The sequence below is a fragment of the Poecilia reticulata genome, chromosome 23 (genome assembly GCF_904066995.2).
Source record: "Poecilia reticulata chromosome 23, P_reticulata-male-v2, whole genome shotgun sequence".
Lineage (NCBI taxonomy): Eukaryota > Metazoa > Chordata > Actinopteri > Cyprinodontiformes > Poeciliidae > Poecilia > Poecilia reticulata.
In genome coordinates this window covers 10,569,879-10,595,464 of record NC_088852.1, presented here as the reverse complement: position 1 = coordinate 10,595,464, position 25,586 = coordinate 10,569,879, and the positions used below count along the sequence as shown (strand labels likewise).

General features: G+C 41.9%; 1 protein-coding gene across 4 annotated transcripts in view; it reads left to right on the top strand.

Annotated features, from left to right (window-relative positions):
• Positions 1 to 19,738, top strand: part of atxn7l1 (ataxin 7-like 1) — a 32,505-nt gene extending 12,767 nt beyond the window's left edge. For 2 of the 4 annotated variants that reach the window (XM_081603971.1, XM_081603970.1), the window contains 8 exons: positions 6,897 to 7,095; positions 7,192 to 7,622; positions 10,235 to 10,317; positions 12,491 to 12,753; positions 13,172 to 13,403; positions 13,735 to 13,856; positions 14,156 to 14,644; positions 15,150 to 19,738. In XM_081603971.1, coding sequence (XP_081460097.1) covers positions 6,897 to 7,095; positions 7,192 to 7,622; positions 10,235 to 10,317; positions 12,491 to 12,753; positions 13,172 to 13,403; positions 13,735 to 13,856; positions 14,156 to 14,644; positions 15,150 to 15,441 — 2,111 coding nt within the window. In that variant the 3' untranslated portion in view covers positions 15,442 to 19,738. Of the gene's footprint in view, positions 1 to 5,518; positions 5,633 to 6,896; positions 7,096 to 7,191; positions 7,623 to 10,234; positions 10,318 to 12,490; positions 12,754 to 13,171; positions 13,404 to 13,734; positions 13,857 to 14,155; positions 14,645 to 15,149 lie in introns of all 4 variants that reach the window. The other 2 variants (XM_008400963.3, XM_081603972.1) reach the window with 2 other exon arrangements.
• The last annotated feature ends 5,848 nt before the right edge of the window (positions 19,739 to 25,586 follow it).

Genomic DNA, 25,586 nt, shown 5'->3' with positions numbered 1-25,586 from the left:
AAGCCTGTTATTGCCTAATCAGGGTGTAAAAGTCACATTTTTGCTGTAAGGAAATGAGTAGAATCCATGTTCCCTGTGTAGGAAGCTAGTAAATTACCTGGAACATGAGTTCTGTATGGGCAGCCCTTATGCTGTGTTTGAAACCGGACTCCATGTGGGCCCCGATCCCCACCAGAGACCAGAGAATTAACGGGTCAGTGGAGATTTCCTGCTTTTGAAGCCACACGTTTGAATAAATCAAACTTCCATCGTATCTTTTTGATAATTCAACGCACTTCTTCTCTGCTCTTCCTCACTACCTCTTCCTACTCCTGGTGTGTGTGAGTAAGTTGAACACGCGATGAAAGGGTCATGTTGCTGCTGTCAGTTGGAGCGTTTTTCCTCTTTTTTCCCCCCCTCCCTCTCCCCTCTCTCTGTGGCTGTGGGTTTATTGAGCTTCCAGGCACATCAAATCAATTCTAGATATCTTTTCAGCTTCAGTATACCCCGAACTCAACAACCGTGATGCTGAGTGTGTCATCATACAAGTTTGTTGTTCACATCGCTCGCCGTCTGAATGTTGGTGGTGAAATTTGAATTTAACCACAGAAGCGCTGATGGGGTTTCACTTGGCAATGGGGAGTGACGCGCACAACTAAACAGTTGCTGTTGTGGTTTAGAGTCATATTAGCTCTCAGTTGGGCCTGTAAAAGCCGATTCTTTATTTTTATCTCACCGAAAATGTGGGGCGACATTATTATTATGGTTTTTGTTTGTTTGTTTGTTCTCAGGATTATTTTTGCCATCATCACTTTTTTTTTTTTTTATTTGGAGGAAATAACAGGAAGTGTTTTTAGTTCTTCATGCTCATAACTGGTGCAGTTGTTTTTGGTTTACTTTTATTTGAACTCAAGTCATGTTTGGGAGAGCAGGTCTGGTCACAGTGACACATCCTGCATTTGTTTGCTCTTAAAGTACTTTTTTTTCTCATCAGCAGTATTATGGCAACCAAAGTTTTATTCTTTGGTATTTTCTCTCTTTAACATGCAAAGTACTCTGGGATGGCAAAATGGTTTAGTAGTAAATAAATCAGTATAACATTTTGTATGATTCTAAGGCGATTGACATAAATCTATTACATATTATAAGTGCGGATATTTAAATGTCCGTGGTTAAGCATTTAATATTTGTTTAGATAGGGGAATAAATCAACTATTTAAAATTGTATATTAAAAATAGAAATAATTTTAGACTAATCTAATTTAACTAATGCAGAATTAGCACCACCCAATGAAAAGAACAATAACATTCATGATGTTATTGTTCACACAGGATTGTGAAATGTCAAACTAAAAAAATATATATATTTTTTTTTTAAAAATACAAAACAAAATGTTATTGGCTTTTTTTTAATCTAAAATTATTATTACTAAATTATAAAAAATAAAAAAAAACAGTAGGAAGGGTTTGTGGAAGTTTTCACTGCACACAGCAAAACAGGAAGGATGAAATTGCAAAGTGAATTATTTTTTCATATTGCTATTTTAGGATATTTCCAATTGTAATTATTTCATTATGTTTCTACTTTAACAGATGACCTCGACATGCATAAATATTTTTGTTTTATTTGGATTGTGGCCCCGATGGCCCTTCCTGCTCAGACCTTTTGTCATTGCATGTTGTTTTGGTTTAGCTAAAGTTTGTCACTCTAAAAAAGTTTCTAGCTTCAGACTTTTTAAATGTGATTTTTTTTATATATATATGTTTATAGTTTGACAAAGCTGTAAAAAAAATAGTTCAAACATTCTGCATAACTTAAAAAAGGCTTAATAAACAGTTAATTTAAGCACTGTGAGAGAAGGACTTGAACGTTGTTGATACTGTTTCTCAGATAATAAATTGTATTCTTTGTTATCAATTTTAATAACTTTTTTTTTCTAATGTGATCTGAAAGGATCTGTGCCAATCACTGGAGCTTCAGTTTTGTCGTAATTGAGCTGAAGAAAATCCCGTAACTTCTAATGCAGCTCGATTGCACCAGTGGTGTCATCTGGGGTCACTACAACGTACAGCTGCATGTCGTCAGCATAGCTACGTAAATAAATGTCATGTTTTGGGATGACACCACCCAATGAGGAACACGCAACATCGATGGGACCAACAATTGAATCTTGTGGTACTCCGTTTTTTGTTAAAGTTACAAATTTTGGTCAAAATAATTGTCATTTCAAAGAACTTTGCAGAATATCTTGAGTAAAGGTTTTCCGGTTTCTTCTATGTTCTAAACCAAAGATTAGGAGGATGCAGAGCTAATGTTAAAGCTCCATGTGAAACCAGCAAAAAAATGTGTTAAGCATCTATAATTATTATTAGGCTGCTCAGAAGATTGGCTAATTTATGACGCAATTTTCCCTTCTGAGTAAAAACATTCTTGCAGAAATAAAAGAAAAAATTAGTCTGACTCATTGTTTGGATTTTGGTTCTGTGTGCAATTGAATTCCTCTCCTGAAGCAGATTAAAACACGACTCTTCCTGGAAACTTTGCAGGTTTCTTTATTCATTTTCATCCAAATCGCCAACTGTTGCTTAGCTGAATGTGAGCTATACATTTGTTTACGACATTGTTAAACGGTAATTTATTTGCTGCTTCTTAAAAATAATTTTCCGGTCACCAGGATATCTGCTGCGTAAACCAGCGCCGTCACTGTGCTGCTGGTTTTTCCAGAACTTCGTGTTGTTTATAAGAGAGCAGCTGCAGTAGACAAAACACTTAATGGCTGATATTAACTGGGGTTCATCACAGATGTTTGTTCTTAAATTGTCAAATTTCTGTCCTCCTTATTGCTTCTTTCTCAACATACTCAACATAACTCGGCGCAGCTCTGAGAGCCTACTTCCTTATCATCTTCTGGCTCTGCGTGCAGGTTGAATCAGAGACCAATCAGCGGCCAGCTGGGCTGTCAGCACGGCCAATGACAGCAGGCGGGCAGGAGAGAGTAGCAGGGATAGCGACCTTGGAGTTGAGTGGCTTGGTGACCTTGCCAGAGGATTGTTCATTTAAGTGAATCATGGCGTCTGGCTTCCAGTTTGTCCTTAACTTTTAGTGTTTTGGCAAAAATAGGTTCATTAGTTTATATCTTGTTAATGACAAGTACTTTTTTTTGTCATTACATTACCTAGTATCACTTAATTGGAAAGCTGCTATACTATATTTATGACTTTTACTTAGCTAATTTTACCTTAGTTATATCTTTTTGTCCTTTAAACCAAGAAAAACTTTTCTTTCTTTTTTAAATGTGTGTTTTATTAGCTAAAAGTTTATAAAGTTTTTTTTTCTACAAAGCTCTGTAGCATTTGGAATAAAAATGCAAACATGAAACTTTAGAAGCCAACCTCCAAGAGTCATCGCAACAAAAGTGTCATCGTTCGTCATCTAATTTTGGAGCGCTGAGATCTTAAAACAACATCCTTCTTCAAAATCAACATATACAGCATGTGACGTTTAGAGTTGTCCAAATGCCTTCTGCAGAAACGCTTCATGATCGCACGTTATGTTGACCAATAAAACAATTATATTTTTTACAGAGTAATAGAAAATTATAAAAATGTTAAAGGCAGAGTTTGTTTTTATTATTATTATTTAACGAGCTCACAGTACATGTGACCTCTCAGACTGTGTGAAAGAGATGATTGAAAATTAGCCAAAGAATGATACTTCTTCATTACATCTGTGGGGGGTAAAACAGTAGGCAGATGCTTAAATCAGAGCGTCGACTGCTTTGTTGACTTGTAAAGCCGAGTTGACTAAAATTGTGCGAGTCCCGACGTGCGAAGCGGCGAAAGAACATGTGAATAAACGTGTGAAATTTGTCCTGCATGCCAGCGAATGGACTTTAGCCCTGCTTTTCTGAATACAGCTGCCTCCGCTGGTTGTCTGCCTCCGGCGCTTTATTTACACACCTGTCACACACAGGAAAAAAAAAAAACACAAGCACAAGAAACTCTTTGGAAAAATAAGAAATCAACGTGTGTTTTGTAGAACCGCAATCCTTAGATTTAAATCGGTTTTCACCAGAATCCACTCGGAATATATGCGTTTTAATTAATATAAAGTCGTGATATGATCCGACACACTCCCCGTCCCCGTCGCCCACAGCCCACTTCCACACATTCACTCTGAACAAACACGCAGTTCAGGTTAGACTGAGTTCTGCTATGCTGCCCTGCCATTAAGTGGTTGTTCAGCTATGCTATGTGCTGCTTGCTGGGTGAATCAATAGATGTCATTGTAAAGATGCGGGAAGAGGTGCTTTTATAAGCGTGAAAGGAGCCGGAGCCAGATTTATCGCCGGATATATTGGCAGAAAAACTTACAATACCACATTTAATCAGTTTTAGTAATATTGAAAAATGAAGTCGTCTAGATAGTTCAATTTTATTTATGTACAACGAATGTTGTTTCAAAGCGTTTACCTAAAAATCATTTCAATCCCATCATATATACATTCCAATTGAAGGTAGTTTCAATTTTAAAGTAGTTTAAAATGTTTCTATCTAATGAATTAATAGAAACTAAAGCGAAAACTAATAAAAAATCTGGAAAATATAGTGGAAGAAAAAAGTGCTATTTTTGAGGATTTCACCTCAGCTGCACATGATTACAACTTTGTTCCTCAGCCTTCTGGTGGATTTTTACCCTGCTTAGGGAACCAGCTTTGGTTGAATAAGAGAAAAATCAATTTTGTGCCTTTTATGCATCTTTTACAGCGATATCATGTATGGCTAGTGCCGTATCCACCATCTGTCGCAGAAAACTGCTGTTCTTCTTCCTCTCGTTTCTCTTTATGTGGATGTACTGTGTGTTAAGTTGCGACGGTTTGCCTTTACGTCTCTCTCTCTGTGTGTGTGTGTGTGTGTGTGTGTGTGTGTGTGTGTGTGTGTGTGTGTGTGTGTGTGTGTGTGTGTGTGTGCGCGCGCGTGCGTGCGTGCGTGAAAGAGAGCACGCTCTGTTCCTGAATCAGGACTTTGAGTCTTGCTTGAGGAGATGAAACGCTGCTTGTGGGATGTTGTTGATATTCTTACCTGTGGAGAGGAGGTGGGGGGATAAGAACGTGGCTTTGCAAAAAGGTCCATTTGCATGAATGTCCAGGTGTTTGTTTTTGATTGCTAATGATTGAGAACACGGCTTTCCGACTGAAGTGTCAGCTCAAAATAACTTTTTCTCCTTGAACGGAACACATGTAGTAACTTTTAACCCTTTCTTGTCTGTTAAAGTTACTTTCCTCTCTGTTGGTACGTTTCAGTTTTGCAGCTTCCTGCCTGCACACTTTGATTCTTATCACCGAGCAGGAAATTCAGACTCACGACATTTTTGTGCACACAAATTTTCTTTTCCTTTTTTTTTTTACCTAACTTCTCTATCTTGATCTCCGCTGCCCAAAAAGACAATCAGTGTGTGAGTGTGCGTGTGTTCTCTTTCTCCCCTTTACGCTTATTTCCTGAGCGTTTACGACATCTTCACCCCTCTGTTTTCATTCAGGTAGCTGGGATATAGTTTCCCTGTGAGACAGACTCAGAGAGAGACAGTCCTGGACCACACACCCCCAACCCCCTACCCACCCTGCTCCCACAAAGAACATGCATAGCAAAAACCGTAAGTTAAGCTCCTCTCCTCTCCTCAGCCACCCCCCCACCACCACCACCACCACCACCCCGAATCCTCCACCCACACACCCCAACAGACTTGTGTGTTTGTTTTTCCCCTGCTGTGTCTCGGCGGTCTTTCGCTCAAGCAATCTGATCAGATCTGGGTCAAAACGGGTTCATTATTGCGGGCTCCAGTCTGATTTGCATTAATAAGGTGGCGTTCATCAGATGAGTCTACTTCAGGTAGCGTTGGGCATGTCGCTGATTGGAGCAAAGAGCTGGAAGTTGGTTTGGGAACAGTTGTTTTTTTTTTTTTTTGAGGAGAAGTTGAGGCACAGTTTTGCTATGTGCTTTGTTACAAAACAGCCATCTGGTTAGGGTGCAGGAAATGACTTTCAGTGTTATATTCCACTTCTGATTGTCAACAAGCAGAAAAGAATAAAAAAAGAAGTACTCTAAATTCCTACTGACAAAATAGTGCGTGCTTTTAAAACTGTGTTTGTTTTTAGCTCCCTTTGCAAACATGGAGACTGAAATTGTTGCCTATTCGTCTTGGCCAAACAGCTTAGGCTTAATCGGCTGGAATGCAGACGACCATCTGTGAACATCAAACCACAGTTTCTCAATTGGACTTTGACTGGGCCATTCTAACGCACGACTATCCCTACACCTTAACGAACTTGAACGCAGCCCTGGCTGTATGTTTAGTGTTGATTTTGTGCTGGAAGGTGATGCTCCACCATGGCGTCAACTCTTGTAACCTCAGATAGGTTTTCTTCCAAGATTTTCAAGCACTTGGATCCACCGTCACCCGTCTTCTCGTCAGCTTTGAATTGTTTCTCTGTCGGTGGTGAAGAAAAGCGTGGCCACATAGTTTTTACTTCCCCTGCATTGATTGTGAACTACATCTGTCATGATTTTTTTTTCTTCTTTTTGACACTGAAAAGAGGTAGAAAGGGGGAAGTGGTTGAATACAAATTCATGCCAAACTTTGAAGAATTTTAATCATAAAATCGATAATTTTTCCTCCGATGTACAAGCAAAGTTTACTCTGCACTGGACTATTGCATACATGTCGGTACAACAGATTGAATTTATAGTTCCAGTGTGACAAAATTTGGGAAAGTTCTTTTGCATGGCTCTGTATGATGAGTGTGTTGTTTCTATTTACATTTCTGTCTTCTGTGTGTGTGAGTTAGCTAATCTTTTACTCTTCCTCGTGGTTAAGGTAACCGTTTCTTTTTATTCTTCTTCTTCTTGGGGTGTTTTAGAGAAGCGACACAGCTCCCCGATCCCCTCCAGGAGCCCTGTGCTTCCCATGAAGCCCAAAGCGCCTGCGGTGGCCTCCGCTGTGGCCCCCAGCCCGGGGGACTCGCCGGCTTTCAGGGTCCCCAAAGACTACCCTCACTCCCGCTTCAGCAAGGCGCCGCTTGCCGTCTACCCACCGAAAGGAGCAAGGAACAAGACATGGTTTGTGCATCTTTTCCACTTTTTAAAAAATTCCGCTCGGCTTTTGCAGCTTCCAATTTCTGCAACATTTTAACGCTGCCCTCCCCCTCCCACCAGCGTATCGTTACCGGTCGTGAGCTTGGAGAAGATGCCCTGCCTGAACCGAGCAGACACGACGTCGCACGTTCGCCTCAACTCCTCGTCCTCCTCCTCTTCGTCCTCATCCACGCTCTCGCCGCTCAAATCTTCTTCCTTCGCCTCGCAGCGCTCCGGCGAAAAGCTCACCAACGGCCGTGGTGGCGGCCCCTCAACGCCGCGCTCCATCACGCCTCCCTCCTCCTCCCTGGACAGGCGGCCGAGCCCGGCCAGATCGCCCCTGAACAAACGAGCGCCGTCGACGCCGTCTCCCTCCCCGATGGACAAGAAGCCCTCGCTCTCGCCCTCCCACAGGTCCGTCGCTCTCCCATCGTTGCCGTCGCTTTCGCCTTTGGAGAAGAAGCAGCAGAACGGAACCAAGACCCCCGCCAAGCCACACAAGAGAGCCTCAGGTGAGTCCGAGTCCAGAGGAACGGACTTTAAGCTGCTTTAATTACGAGCTGTGAAAGTTTTCTTCTGAGTTCCAAAGCAAGATTTCTTTTAATTCATCATTGCTGTGTAAAAATAGAACAGAAATGCAGCTAATGGCGGGATTGTTTATTGTCTTTGATTTACTGCTGTAAAAGCTGCTTATCTAAAGAATCCCCCCCCAACCCACCCACTGTATCTCAACATATTTATCATCTTAATATTCTGCACCACCTCCTCCTTGTTTTTCTCTGACATATTCACACTTGGCTGAGTTTTCTTTCTCTGCTCCTCTCTGCTTGTTTTGCTCTTTATCAGGCTGCTCTGTCTAGCCAGTGTAAATTGAGCGTGTTTCTCTGTGTGTGTGTGTGTATAAGAGCACGCGAGTTTGTTTATATCCGCGGTGCCTGTTTGCTGTTGCGTAGATTTGACCTGTTGTCCGGTGCAGCAAACGCAGAAAGATTACAAGGATTATAAAACAGGCCAGGACAAGATTACAGCCTTCTCCCAGCAACAGTTTAAGATAACCTGCCGACTGGAGGTTGGAGTTTGCCTCGCCGTTTTGTGCGGAGAGACTCCCTGTGTTGTGTACGGCTCCGTAGCAGTCAGAAAAGTTTAGTTTTTAAAACCATCCAGTTAAATTTGATTTGCTTCCAACAAGCCCGGCAAAACCTGTTCAGAATCGAATCCACGTTTTTTCCAGCGTAGTTCTTCTCCTTCTACATTTTGCAACTACGAACTTGTTCCAGTACTCTCTGTTCAGCTGCTTTACAAATTGTCATTAAGTTATAATCAAGTCTAGAGAAAACAAAGCTGAAAGATTAGAAGTAATCTGCGTTCTTGTTGGCGGTGCCTGCATTTTGGAAACACCGAAAGCTAAGCCAAGAATGATTCTTCTACCCGTTATATTTAGGTTTTAAGTAATGTTTTTTAAAATCTTTTCAGCATCTTACTTCTGGCTGCTTTCTAATGTTAACATTGGGGGATGGATTTAGCTGGAGTCCCGTCTTGTAACTGTGGAGGGAGCTAAAGTTTAGGGAGATGGTAAAGAGCTCGTTCAATATCAACTTGCAGGAATGCAAATGGAAACTTGCAAAAAGCAGGTCAGCAATTACAAAAAGTATCTGAAAGTTTCCACGAATTACTGACCAGGGTGTAAATAATTTTTGGCGTGCGTTTTTATATATTTTTTTAATTAAAAGGTAGTAGTTAAACATTGTTTTGTTATCAAAAGGGACAGACTTTTTGGTTGAATAAAAAGTATTTTAAATCTAAATCGTCCAGTGTCATGAACAGCGTTGCGTTTGAGAACACCTGCCTCAGACTTATAGTGAATTTTTTTGCATTTTTAAAAGTAGTCCAAAGATGAAACGAGTTTGCAACCCTGCTAGTTGCTCTGGAGCCTTGAGAGATGCATTTTGTATTTTAAGAGTCAGAAAAGAGTGAAACATACGAACGGCATTCCCACTGTTTTCAGAGCAAACAAATTAAACGCTGAAATATCATGCATTATTTTCGTTGGTCAGACCTGGAAATGTTTGCCTTTCTGTAAATTCATGTTCTTTGAAGCACTCTTCTAATGCTTGTTGCTAAATTAACTGTGCTTTTGTAAACAAACGGCAGTAATCTTGTAATCCCTCCATTTGTTTGGATTCAAAATCTCCAACCTGCCACATATTATACTTCTTTCGTGATCAATGTTTTCTACGTTTAAGTGCTTCATTAGAAGAGTTTGCACAGATGAGTTTGGGTGTGTTATAGTCAGTAAATCAAACCTATCAGTGCATCTCTAACATTCACGTTGAGTCTTTTTCTTCTTCTTTTTTTTTTTGTCAGAAAAAGAAATCACATCTGAACACTTTTGTTGTTTTCTGTCATTCCATCATGAAGTCTTTTCTTTTCCACCGTACATGTCTAAGACGGGTATTTTCTCAGGCTTTGTTGTTTTGTTTTTTTTGTCAATTTTTGACCTGATTGTATCTTTGAAGTGCCTACATTTGTCATAAGCTGGACTTTTTTCTGTCTGTATACTGTTTTAGTTTTAGTTAGTTTGTGTTGGTTTTGAAAACCTTCCGATACAGCTAAGCTAACTAAGCTAACATTTAGATAAGATATGTTAAAATGACTGTTGTCTGAGTTTTGTTACTTAGCCGACAAACAGATTAAATAGATTTTAGCTAAACAAAAGAAAGTGAGAACAGGTAAAAGCTAAAGTTTACGTTTCCTCTTAAAAATCAGTGCTGCCTCCAGACAACACTGATAAACAACAGAGCTAGCAGGGCTGTCAGTCATCGTGGACTCCTGTCAGCCTGCCAATATTTCTTGCCAGAAGAATTTGTCACAGCATGGATCACTTGTTCATTTGATGTGTTTGATACAGAAAACGCAGGCAGCGATCTTACACAGAATCAGAGTATCTGACTTCTTTAATTACATCTGAACGATTGAAACTCTCAAGGTTGACGCTGAGGAAGAACAAACTGCTTTCTGAAAGCGCCGAATTAGCTCAGGCAGTGGACCGTACAGCTTCCTCTTTCATCTAATGAGATGTTATATTTTAGTGTAATATGTGTGTGTGTGTGTGTGTGTTTTACAGGGAGAGTCTTTGATCCTGACAAGCATTGCGGCGTGCCCGACCCTGAGACTAAACGCTCCTGCACGCGCTCGCTCACCTGCAAGGTAACGCAATCTGACGTCCCAACTTTCTCCCGCTCACACATCCGATTCTGAGAAGAAGAAAAAAAAAAAATCAAACCTCTAAGATCACCAGTCATCATATCTATAGCTGGGATCTGTCTGCGCTTCCAGTTTCTCCCTTAGCACAGGGTAGCTGCGCCGAAGCGTTCCAGGGTCCTCGCTCCTCTTGATGAGTTAATTATAGATGTGAGATGAGGCTGCATCATCGTTTAGCTGTAATGCTCCATTACTGCCCTTTAATTACCTCCACCAAGCTTTACTAATCTTTTCAAACACACTGGTTATTAAGTAATTAGAGATCCATCAAGTGACTGTTTATGTGTACTTTAAGGAAAAGGAGGGAGGGGGTGGATAGAAGATGATGGTCAGAATATTTTTTTATTTTTTTTTTCTGGACATGTGGCATGATGTGAAACTTGTACATGAAAAGCGTTCACTTCTTTACCAGAAGTGCCAAAAAAAAGACGAAAAAAATTCTGGAGGTTTGCCAACTTCCTGCTCGTAATATTATTTAACTTATTATTATTATTATTTTTTTTTTTTTTTACGTGCTTGTAAAGACGGATTTGTTCTGATCCGAACGGCACCGACTTTAAAACCCGAGCACCTGCCGAGTAGCGATGGAGTCGAACGCACACTCAGGACATTTCCCGTCACGATTTCTACCATTAGGCAGATGCAATTTGCAATTACGTGCAGCATTAAATCTACACCAGCAGCATTAGTCCTGTGCTGTAGACAGACAGACGGACAGACAGAGGCAGGTAGGATCAATGGTGCTGTTCCAGTTACACCACGCGCTCGTAGCTGCTAAATTCCTTTCGCTGTCAGGACCAATTATGCAGTGATGAAGAGTTGAGAGAAGCGGCATTGTTTCTTTTTTGCATCAGCTGTGTTCCTCACTGCAGCCTGTGAGATGCTGAGCATGATGAACAACCTTTGGCCAGGTAGCCTGGAATCTTTGCCTCTCGTCCAAACATTCGGCGGCCCCAATTAGTCATCCTGGATGTCCGGATGCATTTCTCAGCAGCGGCAGCCTGCTTGTGCTCTTCTGCATCTCTTTTTTTCTTCTTTTTTGTTTTATGTATGTAAATGAATAGTTCAGCAGCTTCACTTCTTTTTGGAAAGCTGGAGGTATTTTAGTACAGGTGACCTCTGTTTTTTTCAGCCAGGGCTGAATCCTGCCAGCTAACAGATCCGTTCTGCGTCATCTCGGTAATTGCGATTAAAAAAAAAAAAAAATTAATCTGCAAACAGCCTTATTTTTAAAACATAATCTCTACACGCCGTACAGTTGAGACCACTCTAAATATAGGGCTGGTGTTGGTGTGTTTATATTAACGAAGCAAACTGTGAGTTTACGTTCTTTTTTTTTATTCGTTGAATCTCTACAGTTAGCGGCATCGTTTCTGCATATTATTGTAATCATAAAATCCCACCCTGCTGCCGCCTCACCTGGTCTCGTCGGAGCAACACGTGGTTCTGTCCTGGCTGTCGTCCTTGACCTCGCATCAGAAGAACATGAAGACAAAGTGCTCCCCGATGCTCTCCGTCTGTCCTCACACTCAGATTGATCAAGCTGTCACATTCTTATTATTCTGCAGCCGGGATAGTTGGGAGTGTGATTTATGCACAATTTGAAGATCCTCCCTGATTTTACTGGGGTTTTTTTGTTGTTTTTTTAAATAAGAAATGTAAAAATCTTCCTTTTCTTACACTTAAGCAACTCTTTACTCGTGATATTTTGTAATCCCTCTTACAAGCCACGTTGGCCCTAGATTTCTGTTCATTTTGGATAGAAACATTTGGCTTTTATTATGGGACAATTATTCCTTCTGCTTTTAGAGGCTTTTTTTTGGCTCCTACTGTTTTACTCTGATTGTGGCAACCATGGCAACAGGATGTGTTGCCTTGTGTGTGTTTTGTCTTTTGCAATCCAGTAGCATCTGATTGACACCCCAACAGCTCAATAGTACCATAACTACGAAGTTCAAAACGAGGGTCGTGTGACTGTGAGATGCTGTCGGCTTCTAAAGCCGACGTACAAACATATTTTAACAAGTTTTGCATTTTTCCGTGAAGTGCCGGTTAGTGCGGCTGGCACAGGAAGCTGCCTTGTAAAACGCACTTAATTCTTCTCCTCGTTCCGCCACAGACTCACTCCCTAACCCAGCGCCGCGCCGTCCCCAGCCGGAGCCGGCCTTTTGACGTGCTGCTGGCCGAGCACAAGGGGCTGGCGAAGGAGAGGGAGGCTCTGAAGGAGAAGGAGAAGGAGAAGGAAGCGGCGCAGAGAGGGAAGGAAGCGTGCGGCCAGAGCGTCGCGCCTCAAGACTCGGCGAGTCCCAGCAAGACCCACTGCCCCGGCGAACGGCCGCTGTCCTCGCTGAAGCTGCGGCTCGCAAACGCGCACATACCGAGGTAAAGCCACCAGACGATGATCGATCACTGCCACAGGGAAGTTTAAGCTACAAAACGCAGCTTTTTCAGAGTCGGCGCGGATTTACAGATTGATCTTTAGCGTTTTTCTCAAAACATGTTGAAATCATTCACTTTGTGATATTCTCCTCTTTGGGCTGAGTGCAGCGCTCCTAATGTACACAACCACACCGGGAGGTTTATTGGCTCCGTCTCTGCCTCTCGTCGGGATGAGCAGATTCCACTCGTGTTGCGCGGGTTCTCTCTTCCAGCCGGATCTGAACCGAGCTGCTACTGAAAGAGGGAATAGATGCTGCATTTCCGTGCTTAACCACCAGGGGGTGCTGCAAAACACAAACTTCTGAATAAGGGAGACGTGGGTGCTCACTCGTTTTCTGTGTTCCCGATGGATTTTCTCCAGAGTTCCAGGCGGCTCCTCCTCTGCCTCCTCCTCCTCCCTGTCCGCCTCCAGTCCTCTGCCTTCAGCGGCGCCTCCTGCCGCGACGCCCGTCCCGGAGCCGTCTCCCAGCGGCTGGGCGAACGCAGCGGGGGACGGCGGGCGGCTTTCCAGCGACGAGGGAGACGCGGAGACCCCGGATGACACCGACAGGCCTTCCCTGCACTACTCCAGTCATCATCCACGGCCTTCAGGGGTAAATGTCAAGAGATTTAACGGTGCAGAAATCGAGACTTGTTGTCAAGCTTCTGTTTTTTTATATTTGGTATTTATTTTTAATTATAAAGAGAGCAAAAGATTTCGATTTACTTGCGGTGATATGTAGCGTCCTTGTAAATTCAGCTTTTTTGTCCAACATTCGCTTCTTGCGTTTCTCCCATTTGATCCCTCGTGTCGCTCTCGTATTTCTTTGCCCCTTTCATCCTTGAATGTCCGTCCCCCGCCCCTCTTATTTATCCCTCTCTCACTTTCTCTCTCCTGCTCCCCTCAGTTCGCTCTCAACCGGTTTCTCTTGTGTCTCCCTCCAGTTTTGCGTCTTCAGCAGCCGGCTCGTGGGTTCGGGCTGCTACGTGTTCGACAGGCGGTGGGACAGGATGCGGCTGGCGCTGCAGAGCATGGTGGAGAAACACCTCAACGCGCAGATGTGGAGGCGAGTGTGCACCAGCTTTCACGACCCGTTATTAGAACCGGAGTCAGATGTTAAAATTGAGATGATCGGGATGTGAAGTGAATCGGAATCTAAAAAAAAAAGGTCTGATGTCGGTTGTCTTCGGGTAAAATGTGGCGGACGGCTCTCTCTTCAGAAAAGTTTTGTGCAAGTTGCTCACCACAATCTGTAGCCTCGACTTGAGGCTACAGATTTCAAATATTGTTTTTAATTAGATCACGGTAATTCTTCTGCACAGCAAAGGTTTTCTTTTTATAAGAGTTTTGTTTTGCGTTTTCCAGGAAGGTGCCTCTGGCTGCCGAGAGCCTCCCCTCCAACTCCACGTCCGTCGCCGCCTCGGTTACCGCGCACCAGGTTCCTCCTGCCGCCGTCCTGTCCTCCCCCTCCAACAGCCTCACCTACACCGCCTCGTTCCCACAGTCGGCGTCGGCGGCCGGACTGTTCAGCGTCAGAGACTCGCCGGGAAAAGCCCGGAACGGCTCGCACAAAGCCGGCCGCTCGCCCAAAGACTCGGACGCACCGACGGCGGCGGCAGGGTCGAAAAAGAGAAAGAACTCTTCGCACCCTCCTTCGTCGTTCTCGTCATCGCCGTTTCAGGCGGCGGACGTCCACAGACGGAACGGCAGCAGCTTTCATCAGACGTTTCAGGGCTTCGGGGTGGCCAGAGCGTCCCCGGCCAAAAACAAGGGACCTCGAGCGGGAGGCGGGCTTCTGAGCAACTCAGACGACTGGCTGTCCAGAGCAGAGCAAAGCCACAACACACACAACAGGTAAGAAAAGACGCGGTTTGTGTTTTCCCGTACTCGCCTCCTCTCGAGTTGAGGTGTAGTCCTCGTAGGAGAAAACGTTCAGGCCCGACTAACGTCGCCCGAAACCTGGCGAGAGGCAAATCTGACGGTTGTAAAAGTTGTTTGACCAAAAAAAAAAAAAACAACATGGCTGAAAGTTAAAACTGAATAACAGTAACAACAATGATGGGAACATCCTGCACACATGCTTGTCTCTTTTAAAACATGAATCGGGGTTTAATATTTCAGGATCACAATAAATCCAGGCATGCATCCAAATGCGAAAAAAAAAACTTTATAAGAAGAAAAATAACATTTTGGTATTCAGAATCCAATCTGGAAGAAACTCTGATCTTGGTCTGGGTTACATCGATGAACTGTGTGAATTACATCTGCCAAATGTTTTTAATGTTTTATTCTGGTTGTATTTTATGGAGCTCTGTTTTCCGATGAATTTTTTTTGTTTGGTTTTGTTTTCTGCTTTTAGTCGTGAACTTGGCACCAGCAGTCTAACCTACACGGCCAGGGAACCGCCCTCGGCCCCCCACCAGCCCATGCCTCCGCCCACAGGACCCTTAGCTTACGGCGGAGGAGCAGAGGGGAGGAAGAGGAGGAGTCCCAGCTCCTACAAAGGGAAATCCAGCAAAGCGAGCCGACCGGGCGGACTGGAGAGCCTCTTTGGGAAGGGAAACGACGGCGCGGGGATCTTGGCGTCGGGGCCCGAGTCGCCCAGACAGGTCGGTGGTCTTCAGACGGCGACGCTCAAAGCGAAGCTCTGAATGATAATTCTGTGCGTCTCTGCAGGCCAAGTTGAATCACTGACAGAAAGCCGTTGTGCGGGCAGAACGTCGGGCAGCTGTTCGGGCCACCACCATTTGTGACCTTTGACTTCACCACTCTTCCAGCGACGGCTTCAGTGTGACACGGTGGAGGTGGTGGGGGTCGGGGGGGTTTGGCGTCCTGTCGGGAATCTCCCATGCCTCTCTCTCTTTGATTGTGGTTTTTACAGAACAAAAAAAGAAACAACAACTATTACTTGTAAAGGGAATTCGCCGACGACTCCGACGACTTTTGTTTCCAGTCCGCCGGGCAAAGAAAGACAACTGTGATTGTTTTTCCAGGACCACCCGACACAACTACTGTGGGACTTTAGCTATGCCACTTTGTTGCTCCCACTGGCCTTTTTTCCTCACTCTGGCTCTTTCTGTCTTTTCGTCTGAGAAGGGGAGCGACGGCAGCGAGTTCAGCTGGGTTTTAGCCAGTTCTCTCCCCTGTTCTTTGTCTCCCTGCGTACCCAGCTGCTTTGTCCGTTTCCCTCCGTTTCTGTCCCAGCATGCCTGTGTTCCAAGTGCACTTACTGTCCTGAGTTCCTCGACTGACAACCCCCCCTCCCCCCCTTAGCCTCCCCGCCTTCTGCGTCGTTGCCACGCAGAAGTCCTGTTCGTGCAAAACGGGGAGGGAAGGAAGCGTTCGTGTTACCAATGATGCCACGTCGGTGCGTTGTATTTCAATACCGGATAAAGTTTGACTTTATTCGCTTTGTTTTTTCTTCTTCTTCTTTCTGATTTTGATGGACTAGCATCCAAAATGGAATTATTACATTGGTGTTGGATTGCTTTGTTTTTTTTGTATAATAATTTATCATTCTTAAATAATGTTTGGTATCAAAGTGACTATTAAGGTTTGAGCTACAGAGACTTTTTTTTTTTTTAGTATAATAAAAAAAAATATATAGAATTTATATGACATTTTTGAAGAAATGTTGAAAGTATTATAGTTCATATTTGTACATATCTGTTATTATTTTTGTATTTATTAATAATTCTTCCCTTTTACTAAATGAGGCCAAGAGATATGTTTCCCTTCCTATCTTGGTCCATGTCTAACAGTAATAAAGAGCTTGGCCTGGTGTCTCAAAATTATATATATATATATATATATATATATATATATATATATATAATTTTATTTGTTTCAGTAGCAAGTTGATGCCAATAAATGATGCGCACAAAGCCAGGTGTTAAACGTTTGGCAACTGCTGCTTTTTTCTGTTTTATTTTCATCTAGTTGCTTTGCAGGTTGACAACGATAAGTGTTCGGTTTAAGGAGAAGTTAAGTGTTCACTTCTGTTCCACCTGTAAGCACGCTCCTCACCCTCCATACTTATTAGCACCCTCGTTAAGGCCTTAAAGCAAATTGACAGTTGGCTGATGTTTTTTTTTTTTTTTTTGGCATAAATCTCGCACTGGAAAATGTAGATGAGAATTTCCTCTGTGAATCAGAAGGAGGGGGGGTGGGGGGGAGAATAAATCCTTCTGATCGTTTTAAAGTTTAGCCCGGAAGTTTAATTTAGTGATTCACGATTCCGTTCCTTTTGGCTAACAATACGACGCTACTTGTTTCTAAGTTTCCATGGCTGCCAATAATATACAAGCTGGCTGTTGAGGAGGCAGAGCAGAGCAAAACATTTTTTTTTTGTCCTACCATTACAAACATAAATAAGTGAAATATGGCATTAAACAAAGGTAAACATCATGCTGTGGGCCTGTTCTCATTCCCAGTGCAGAGGATTTTGAAACTTCTCCAATCTTGTGAAGTGTTGTAAAAAAGAAGAAAAAAAACACTAAAAGACTGACCTACTGTTTTTTATTTTTTGTCATAGGATCACATCCCCACTTAACAGCCTTAAATCAAAAAGTGAATTTTTCACCTTGAGGATCTGCTGTTCCACAGGAATCTCCATTTCTTTTAATAATGTCTCCACATTATTACCAGGAGTGCCAATGAGTGTGATGGGTGTTTGTTAGCAACGCTGAGTTTCAGGTATTGTTTATGATCATGCAAGCTACACAATCAGCATAAGCAGTATCGATTTCTAAGCCGGACCAACATTCACTCAAACGCCACTTATCCACTTCAGATCCTTCAAGTTCCTAATCAGGAGCTTTTCACATAGAAACTTTCTCCAAGTTCAATGTTTTACAAAGGTAATGCACCATTTCATCTATTCAGCTAATAGGTACTCAGTATATATTGATATATGTTTGTTTTTTGTGAAGCCTTATTTATTTTTATACCAACAGGCCCACCTACCACTTTTTCCCCCTCCCAAAGTTGTAAAGTAAGTTTTTGTGTGTGTGTTGTTTTTTTTTTTTTTTTCTTTCTTTATCTTCCGCGGCCCGTCGGTCTCGTCTCGGTGCGACCATGTGGCTTGCGGTGACGCGTCGAGTCAAAACTGGCTCTCGCTTACTTTCGGCGAGGCGCCGTTTTCTTCCTGCGGCGGCTGAGCGATCGGGCCGCCGCTGCTCTGGAGGTGCAGCGGCGGCCCGATCCTGCGAGTCGCTTCCCTGTGTTTTTTTTAAATTATTATTATTTTAAATACGCATCACGTCCGCGTCGTCTGCTGGCGAAATCTCAGCGGCCAGAGGAAAAAGTGTTGAAGCGTCGAGTTTTGAATTGAGCTCTGTCGGATCAATGGCGCCATCTTTTGTTAACGTGGAGAGAAAACGTTAGATTACTGAAATGACTTGACTTATGGAGCAATACGTCTTCTTTTTTTTATTTTTTCCAGTGCACCACCCAAACATGTGGACTCCCTGATAACGGAGAAGTAACTGAAAACCTTTCGTTGAACCGCACCGCGGCGTAGCAGTCTTCTAACCTGCGGTGCGGCAGCTTTCTGCCGCAACTCAACGTCGTGCTTAAGCACTAATGACGAACGAATTGCGCATAATCGGTTGTTTCTGATTCACGCCTCTGTTCCCAAGGACTAAAAGGTGCTTCCTGCGATGACGCTTTCATCGATCGGCGGGTGAGAATTGCCTTGCAGCACCCTCCGCAGTTTGTTGGCGCCTCTCGTTTAAAAAAAAAAAAAAAACGTGTGAAATGCCATAAAATCCGTTACATTTTTCTTGCAGTGGCGTAACCTGGCGCTGAGAAGCACAGAGAGTCCCTTTGGAGAAGATATACGGGCCCCCACAGCATGACGGATCCTCCATCATGCTTAACAATTAGTGTGAGGTGCTTCACCCCTCCCCCCCACAAATATCCATCACTGTGTATTCTGAAACGTCTTGCAATATATCCATATCTATAAACAATTTGAAATATTTCTGCAAACTTCCTCCACTAAAATACAGTAGGGGGTGTGTGATGCTGTGGGCCTGGTTTTCTTTAGGATTTATATATATATATATATATATATATATATATATCAGGAAGGTATAAATTCTGATGGCTTCAACCAGTAACCTGAAACTGACCTTTTTTTGGTTTTTGTTTTTAAAAAAACAAAACAAAAAAAAAAGACTTATGGCCAAATCAACACAAATAGCCGTCGTCAGAAAAGGGTTTTGCATTCACCTTAACTTGTGGTGCCAATAATTTTAGAGTGTGCTGAAAGTGCTTGAACCAGTTGAGTTAACCCATTCAGTGTTGTGCTCGTTTCTGTATATTCACGGTTTCTTTGGGTACAGGTCAAGTCTCCCACGCTTGGGAGAACAATGGCTAATTTACAAGCTAAATTTGTCGCGGCTAAATAGCCGTTTGTTTTTTTTCCCCCCTTTTTGAAATCACAGAAATAGGAAGCTACTGTTATATCTGGTCTAATTTTTTATTTTTTATTTTTTTGCACTTTCTCAAATTGACTAACATTTAAAAAGGATTTGAAAGTGCTTCTAGGATTTACAGCAAAAAAAATTATGTTTATTTTTTCATCCGTCGTCCAAAAACCAGCACACTGTTGTATTCCCATCCACCTGTGGTGAATGTTGAATGTCCAGGGGGAAAAAATGCCTTGTAAGATTTTGTTGGTTTATGAAATCTTGATGCAGTTTTTTTTTTTTGACACACCAATGTAATAAATACTGTAAAAAATGTCTTATATTCAAGCTTTTATTAAAAGAATGAAAGAGGAGGTGGTGTTTGTAAATCAAATTTGCAGCATTGAAATTCTATTGAGTTGCTGCTGAATGTTTTTTTTATTTTTATTATTATTGCATAGCTTACTTGTCAATGCAATGATCTGTTGAATGTTTGAAAGTTTACAGTGAAAATATAAAACTGAAACTCTTCCTACTTCCTTTCAGGACTATTTCTGATTGATGTGCTGATGTTTTCCTTTTAATATGAAATCAGAATTTATTTCCTAATATCCTTATTCTAATAAGATGCTAGTGATCAAATTGGATAAATATATAGTTGAGGCTACTGGTAAGTACCTGTTAATACACCCTTGCTTGCTATAAAGTATATTTTCAGCTACATTAGCAAGAACATTGGTTATAGGGGAAAAATCTAGCTGTTTTTTGCATATGCCATGGTTTAAGCAGTTAGCTAGCTAGAAAAATTAGCTAGCCAGCTAGAAAAAAACTACCTAGCTCTCTTTTGCATCTGTCATAGTTTAAGTAGTTAGCTAGCTAGAAAAACTAGCTAGCTCTCTGTTTTTGCATCTGCTGAGGTTTAAGTAGTTAGCTAGCTAGCTTGCTCTCTTTTTTTTTTTTTTTTTTTGCATCTGCCATGGCTTCAGTAGTTAGCTAGCTAGAAAAAAACTACCTAGCTCTCTTTTTTGCATATGCCATGGTTTAAGTAGTTAGCTAGCTAGAAAAATTGGCTAGGAAGCTAGAAAAAAACTAGCTAGCCAGCTGGGAAAAAAAAACTAGCTAGCCAGTTCTCTTTTATTTGCACCCGTCATAATTTAAGTACAAATTTATTGCCAGTTGGCTAGACAATGTTTGTCTTCACCAATGGATAACTTATTTTGCCTACCCAAAAAAATGCTACAATCACTGCAAAAAAGCTTGACAATAAAGAAGTTGAGGCTTTATTCATTTATTTGGTTTTACATTTCTGACGTGATACAGGTATTAAATTTCATTTGCGACAGTTTTAAAAAAAATCTTAAAATTGAAATGGTAAAACCTGCAGAACCTGATTAAATGTAGCTAAAAATATATATATATATTACATCACGCACAAAATAAAATCCCAATAAATTACGCACAGGTTTGGGTTTTAAAGTGAAACTTTAAAACCCAAACCTGTATGGATAGGCTTATCTCCTGGTAAGCCTATCCATACCTAGGCTGTTAATCTTTGTTAGCTAATGTAATTGTTTAGCATGAAATGCAGCGTCTGAGGCTTCACCGCTGGTTCTAACCACATCCTCCTCCATTAACAGAAAAGCCGTCTTCTGAAATTGGAAATAAGATCTCAGGGCCGTGACTCAGAAGCTTCCCCTATACTCAGCAGGACGGCTTGCCAGGTCAAGGCCTACTTTAAAGGCAGATGGCACAAAAGCACTGCTGTTGTTTTTACTTGAATTTTTTTTTCTGCTCTTTGCTGTCACGTGACTAATGGATTCAGTCAAATCACTAATGGCCATAAGCAAAGTCAACCACAAGCAAATGTGCATGTGATTACTCCGTCCTTTAAGTAAAGTTGCGAAGGCGCACGTTGCGATTTACTCTGCTCTTTTCCGAAATTTTGAAAGTACGGTACACCTCATACTTTATTTCCCGCCCTTAAAATATTTCGTTTTTGTCCAAATAAACAACCAACTCAAATTTGTCATTTTACACTACTTTCCCAACGCAATAAAACAGGAACTCCCTGTTCTCACACTACGCTATGCAGCCAAATTGTTAATGAGCCTTCCAAAAGACATTACCACAAAACAGCGTGTTGTACTTCCTTGGCAAAACTAAAACTTTTTAAAAAAGCAACAAAAAAACAACAACTATTCTTGCAACACGGTTTGCGTTTATCATTCCTTTATTACAGCAATTCAGAAAACATCTCTCACATATGTCATCACTCCAGTCGGCCAGTCAGGGTTTCTGCAGTTTAATCAGCTTTACACGCTTAAAGATATTTCAAACTTCATTTCAACATTTCATTTACCGTACTTGGTGAACGTTTTCAAAAGTGTACAATTTCAAACCATATCAGAGGTTGAATTGGATTCTGTTTTAAATTGTAATAAACTCAAATGTTATGTTTAGAGTGAAAAATCCTTGTAAAGGTGTTGTTGTTTTTTTTTATTTAGATGTTCTGCTGCCTCTTGTTGGTTCTCAGACGACATTATCAGCTTTTTAAGATCCACAGTGTTTTGCATGTACCAGCAGAAATGATGTTTTAGCACGTTTTCCCACTTCATTAGTGGTTTTTCTCTGGCGAGCCGGCTGATTTCTGCAGTTTGTTTGCCGGCCGATAAGAAAATTGCACAACGTCATAACTGCTGACTGATGGTGGAGTGTCGCTTCTGCTTTCTGTGCCCAAACAGAAATGTGCCGTCAAGCAGTGGACTCCAGTAAAAGGTGTCCTGTTGTGTCTGAAAGCCAAAACCTTAGAAATAAATGGCTCCGTTTTAGTGGTGGACGTTGTAAAGAAGGGCCTCATGGACCAGACGTGTTTTTCCAGAACCACCAGCAGATGCTTGATTACATGTAGATGGTGGAAGTTAGAGGTAAAGTCAACACTCAAGCTTTTCGTGCTCCTAAAGAGTTTTTCACCAAACTTGTATTTATTTTTTTTCTTCTTGTGTTGCAAGGCACTAAAACAAAACATGGGGTCCAAAGCGTCCACCGGCTCCCATAGTGCATCCTGGCACTGTGTGTTCTCCCAGGTCAGTAGCATCTGACCATCAGCCCAGGCCAACTTTTATGCATTGCCACCTTCATGGCAACCTGCAGGTGCTGTGGGTTGCCATGTCTCGGGTGATAGAAGTCGGAACCGAGTCTAAAATGTACAGTCGTTTTTTCTATTCGAATTCAAAACGATTATTTCTCTTACGGATAACCTAAAATATGAAGGCGTACAATCGAAAGACTTTCTTTTAAATCTGAAATAAAGGTATCCAACTTATTTTTGCGGTGCAAAAAAAAAAAAAAACAAATTTACTGTTAGAAGTGTTGGGTTCGTTGATGCTTACTGCAGCCACACAGGGGTCTTTTTGATGTATTTATTTCAAACAAGTTTAAAAAAAAAAGCAATCAAAAAACATGAAAATAATGTGCATACTTAACCAAGAATATGCAAAATTAATTTGTTTACCTTCTACTTTTCTGTTTGAAAGGAGTAGGAAAAAATGAGCACTTTCTATGAAGAACCTCAGTTATTTATATAAGGAGCAGCGGAGACGTCACACTGTGTGCTGGAAATGCGTTTTCTGATTTCATTTTATTTTTTTATGATTTTAGCACAAACAGCATGGTCACATCTGGTGACATTTTACGCCGTACTAATATAATGTGCATTTAGCACATCATATTAGCATATTAGCAATGTAAGCATTAGGAACTGTTAAAGGGGGAGAGCCTGTCACTTTGGCACACAGGTATTATAATCATTTGTGCTTTAGGGAGGTTTCACACACACACGCACACACAACAAAAACTGTTAGAGGTAAAAAAAAAATTATTTGTGAGTGTTTTAGAGGAAAATGTAGTCAAATGTGAAAGTAAAAAGCGCTTTCAAGGTATTTCTTCTTATTTGGTCGGGTCCGGCAGTAGCGCGGCCCGCTGTGGCTGACCGGCCGTCGGGCAGCGGTGGCCGGAAAGAGTAAATAAACGCCTCTCTGCTGGCGCGTATTTCCTGGAAGATCCAATTAGGTTTGTTTTGAGCGCGACATCCAGCAGCCAGACTCCTCCACCTGCAGCTCTCCTCTCTTTTCTCACGTTAATGCGGCCGAGAGATGTCACAAAGCAAAACGCACCATCTGACAACATTGACACCTTGTGGCCATTTGTTTCCAACACGACCCCTGGCAAAAAAAAAAAAAAAACAAAAAATACCACCACATCATCAGCCACATATCAGAGCAGACACGGTCGGGGGTTTGTGGGTGGGGGAGAGCTGCGATGCATAACAAACGAGCTCAAAAGTAAGGAAGGGCTCTTCTTGAGTCGTCATTTATTCAGATACTCCTACTGGGACGGATAATTACGGCGCAGGCTGCAGTCCTTCTGCGTCACTAAAAGCAGCCTTCATGGAGCTTTCCAAACCCCCTCTGAGAGACGACAGCGAATGTGTTCAGATAAAATAAACAAAAGCAAAGTTTTAACAATGTAATAATAATAAAAATTTTATCTGGTTTTCTCTTATTTGTTAAATTTATTTTTTATTTTTTTGCCTCCGACAAATGCTTCAGATCATCTGGCAATGGACTGAATTGGTTTGTTTTCAAATGAAAATGTCATTTATTAAGGGAACAAAGTTATCAAAACCACAAAAATAAGAGTAATGCCCCCCAAACCTGATAACTGCTTCTGCCACCTTTGGCAGCAACAGGTGAGTTTGAAAAAAATCAAACTCAGGCTTTTACATCTCTAGAGGAATTTTGGCCCACTTGCAGGATTGTGTGGTGAATATATGACGCGTGGCCTGTTTAAGGTTATATCTCAGCACTTTACTGTATGCTTTGAATAGGCCACTCGAAAGCCTTTATCTTTTTTTTTTTCTTCAGCTGAACTTGATCATTCAAGGTAAGCCTTAAAGGAGCTCTGGGGAATCACACTACCACCATTTTGTTTTGCTCCCCAACGGGACCCATATCATCCCAAAAAAAAGTTTCAATTTTGTTTCGCAGGTACTCAGAATAACGTGTAAAGGTTTTAGACGTCATCAAGACGTTTTTCTATCCTTTCTTTTTTTCTCCCGAAGCACTTTTTAAAAATGTTTTATTTGGTACTCTCCCAGTCTCTTTTTCGTAGTTGAACAGTGAACTCTGACATGAACAGAAACGCGTGAGCCGTCCAGGGTGTCGCACGTTGTCCCGAGTTACTTCCTGACTCTTTTTGATGAGTCACTGTTGGGCTCTTAGAGTAATCTTGGTTGGCCGTTGACTCCCGGCAAGGTCCAGCAATGCTCCACGTTTTCCCCATTTGTTGATATCTTATATACACTGTTGTCTCACTTGAGTCCCAAAGCCTCTGCAGACTCGCAGATGTAAACTTCTTTGAGTCGGAGCGTGTTGCGTAGAGAGATCCTTCAGCCAACGTTCAAGTTTTCAGAGGTCGGCCACCGAGCGGTAACCTGACGGTAATCAGGATCGGGTGCAGCCGGTGAAACTTATTTTCCAACCCCCAAAAAATCTAAGTGCAACCTGCATTGAAAGAATTTACTACAAGTAGTGTATGTTTCACTTGGAAGACCAAGTTAACAAGTCTGTACTACCCTTTCTCTCATGGAGGCTTGTTTGGGTTTCCACAATATGATGTTGGTTGCCATGGAAAACCTTAAAACCATTTTTTGTCTTCAGGTGTTTGTTTTTTTTTTCCTGTTGCATCTCACTGAGCGTTGCACTTGCCTTTCTTACGGTTGCTTACATGCATGACGTCTGATGTTGTTGCAAAAGCAACTTATTAAGCTGGATGTTGATCATTTCTTTAACCGATAAACAAATTACTGTCAGAGACTCCTCCATCAGAGGGCAGACCATAAGTTCAGCATTTTCAGAAAACAGCTTTCTGGGTAGCATGCAAGTTTGTTAAAGATGGAGCAAATGTATCAAAGAATAAGAATAAGAATGTGTCCGTCCTTACCAGTCACTCTCAGCCCGTAGTTGTAATCAACAATATTATATGCACTAAATATATTGCAAAGTGATGTAAACTCTGCATGTGATCGTGAAGATAAAATGTCTCGGTTCAATCTGCCACATCAGTGAATGCCGAGAAGTTTCTCAGCGCCCTCCCCCCCCCCCTCCCTCTATTGCAAACAGCATTCTTATGATAATGGAATAATGCTGCTCCTTAGTTAATTGTGTATAGGCGATAGTGGTGGGCACCTATTGTTGCGGGCTCACATGGAGCCAAAGGAAAAAGCTGGAGGGGATTATCTCCTTTATGGAACTTCTCAAATTCCTCCCCAACTCATAACTTATTCAGTGTGTTAAATGTTTGTCTTTATGTGATTTGCAGAACAT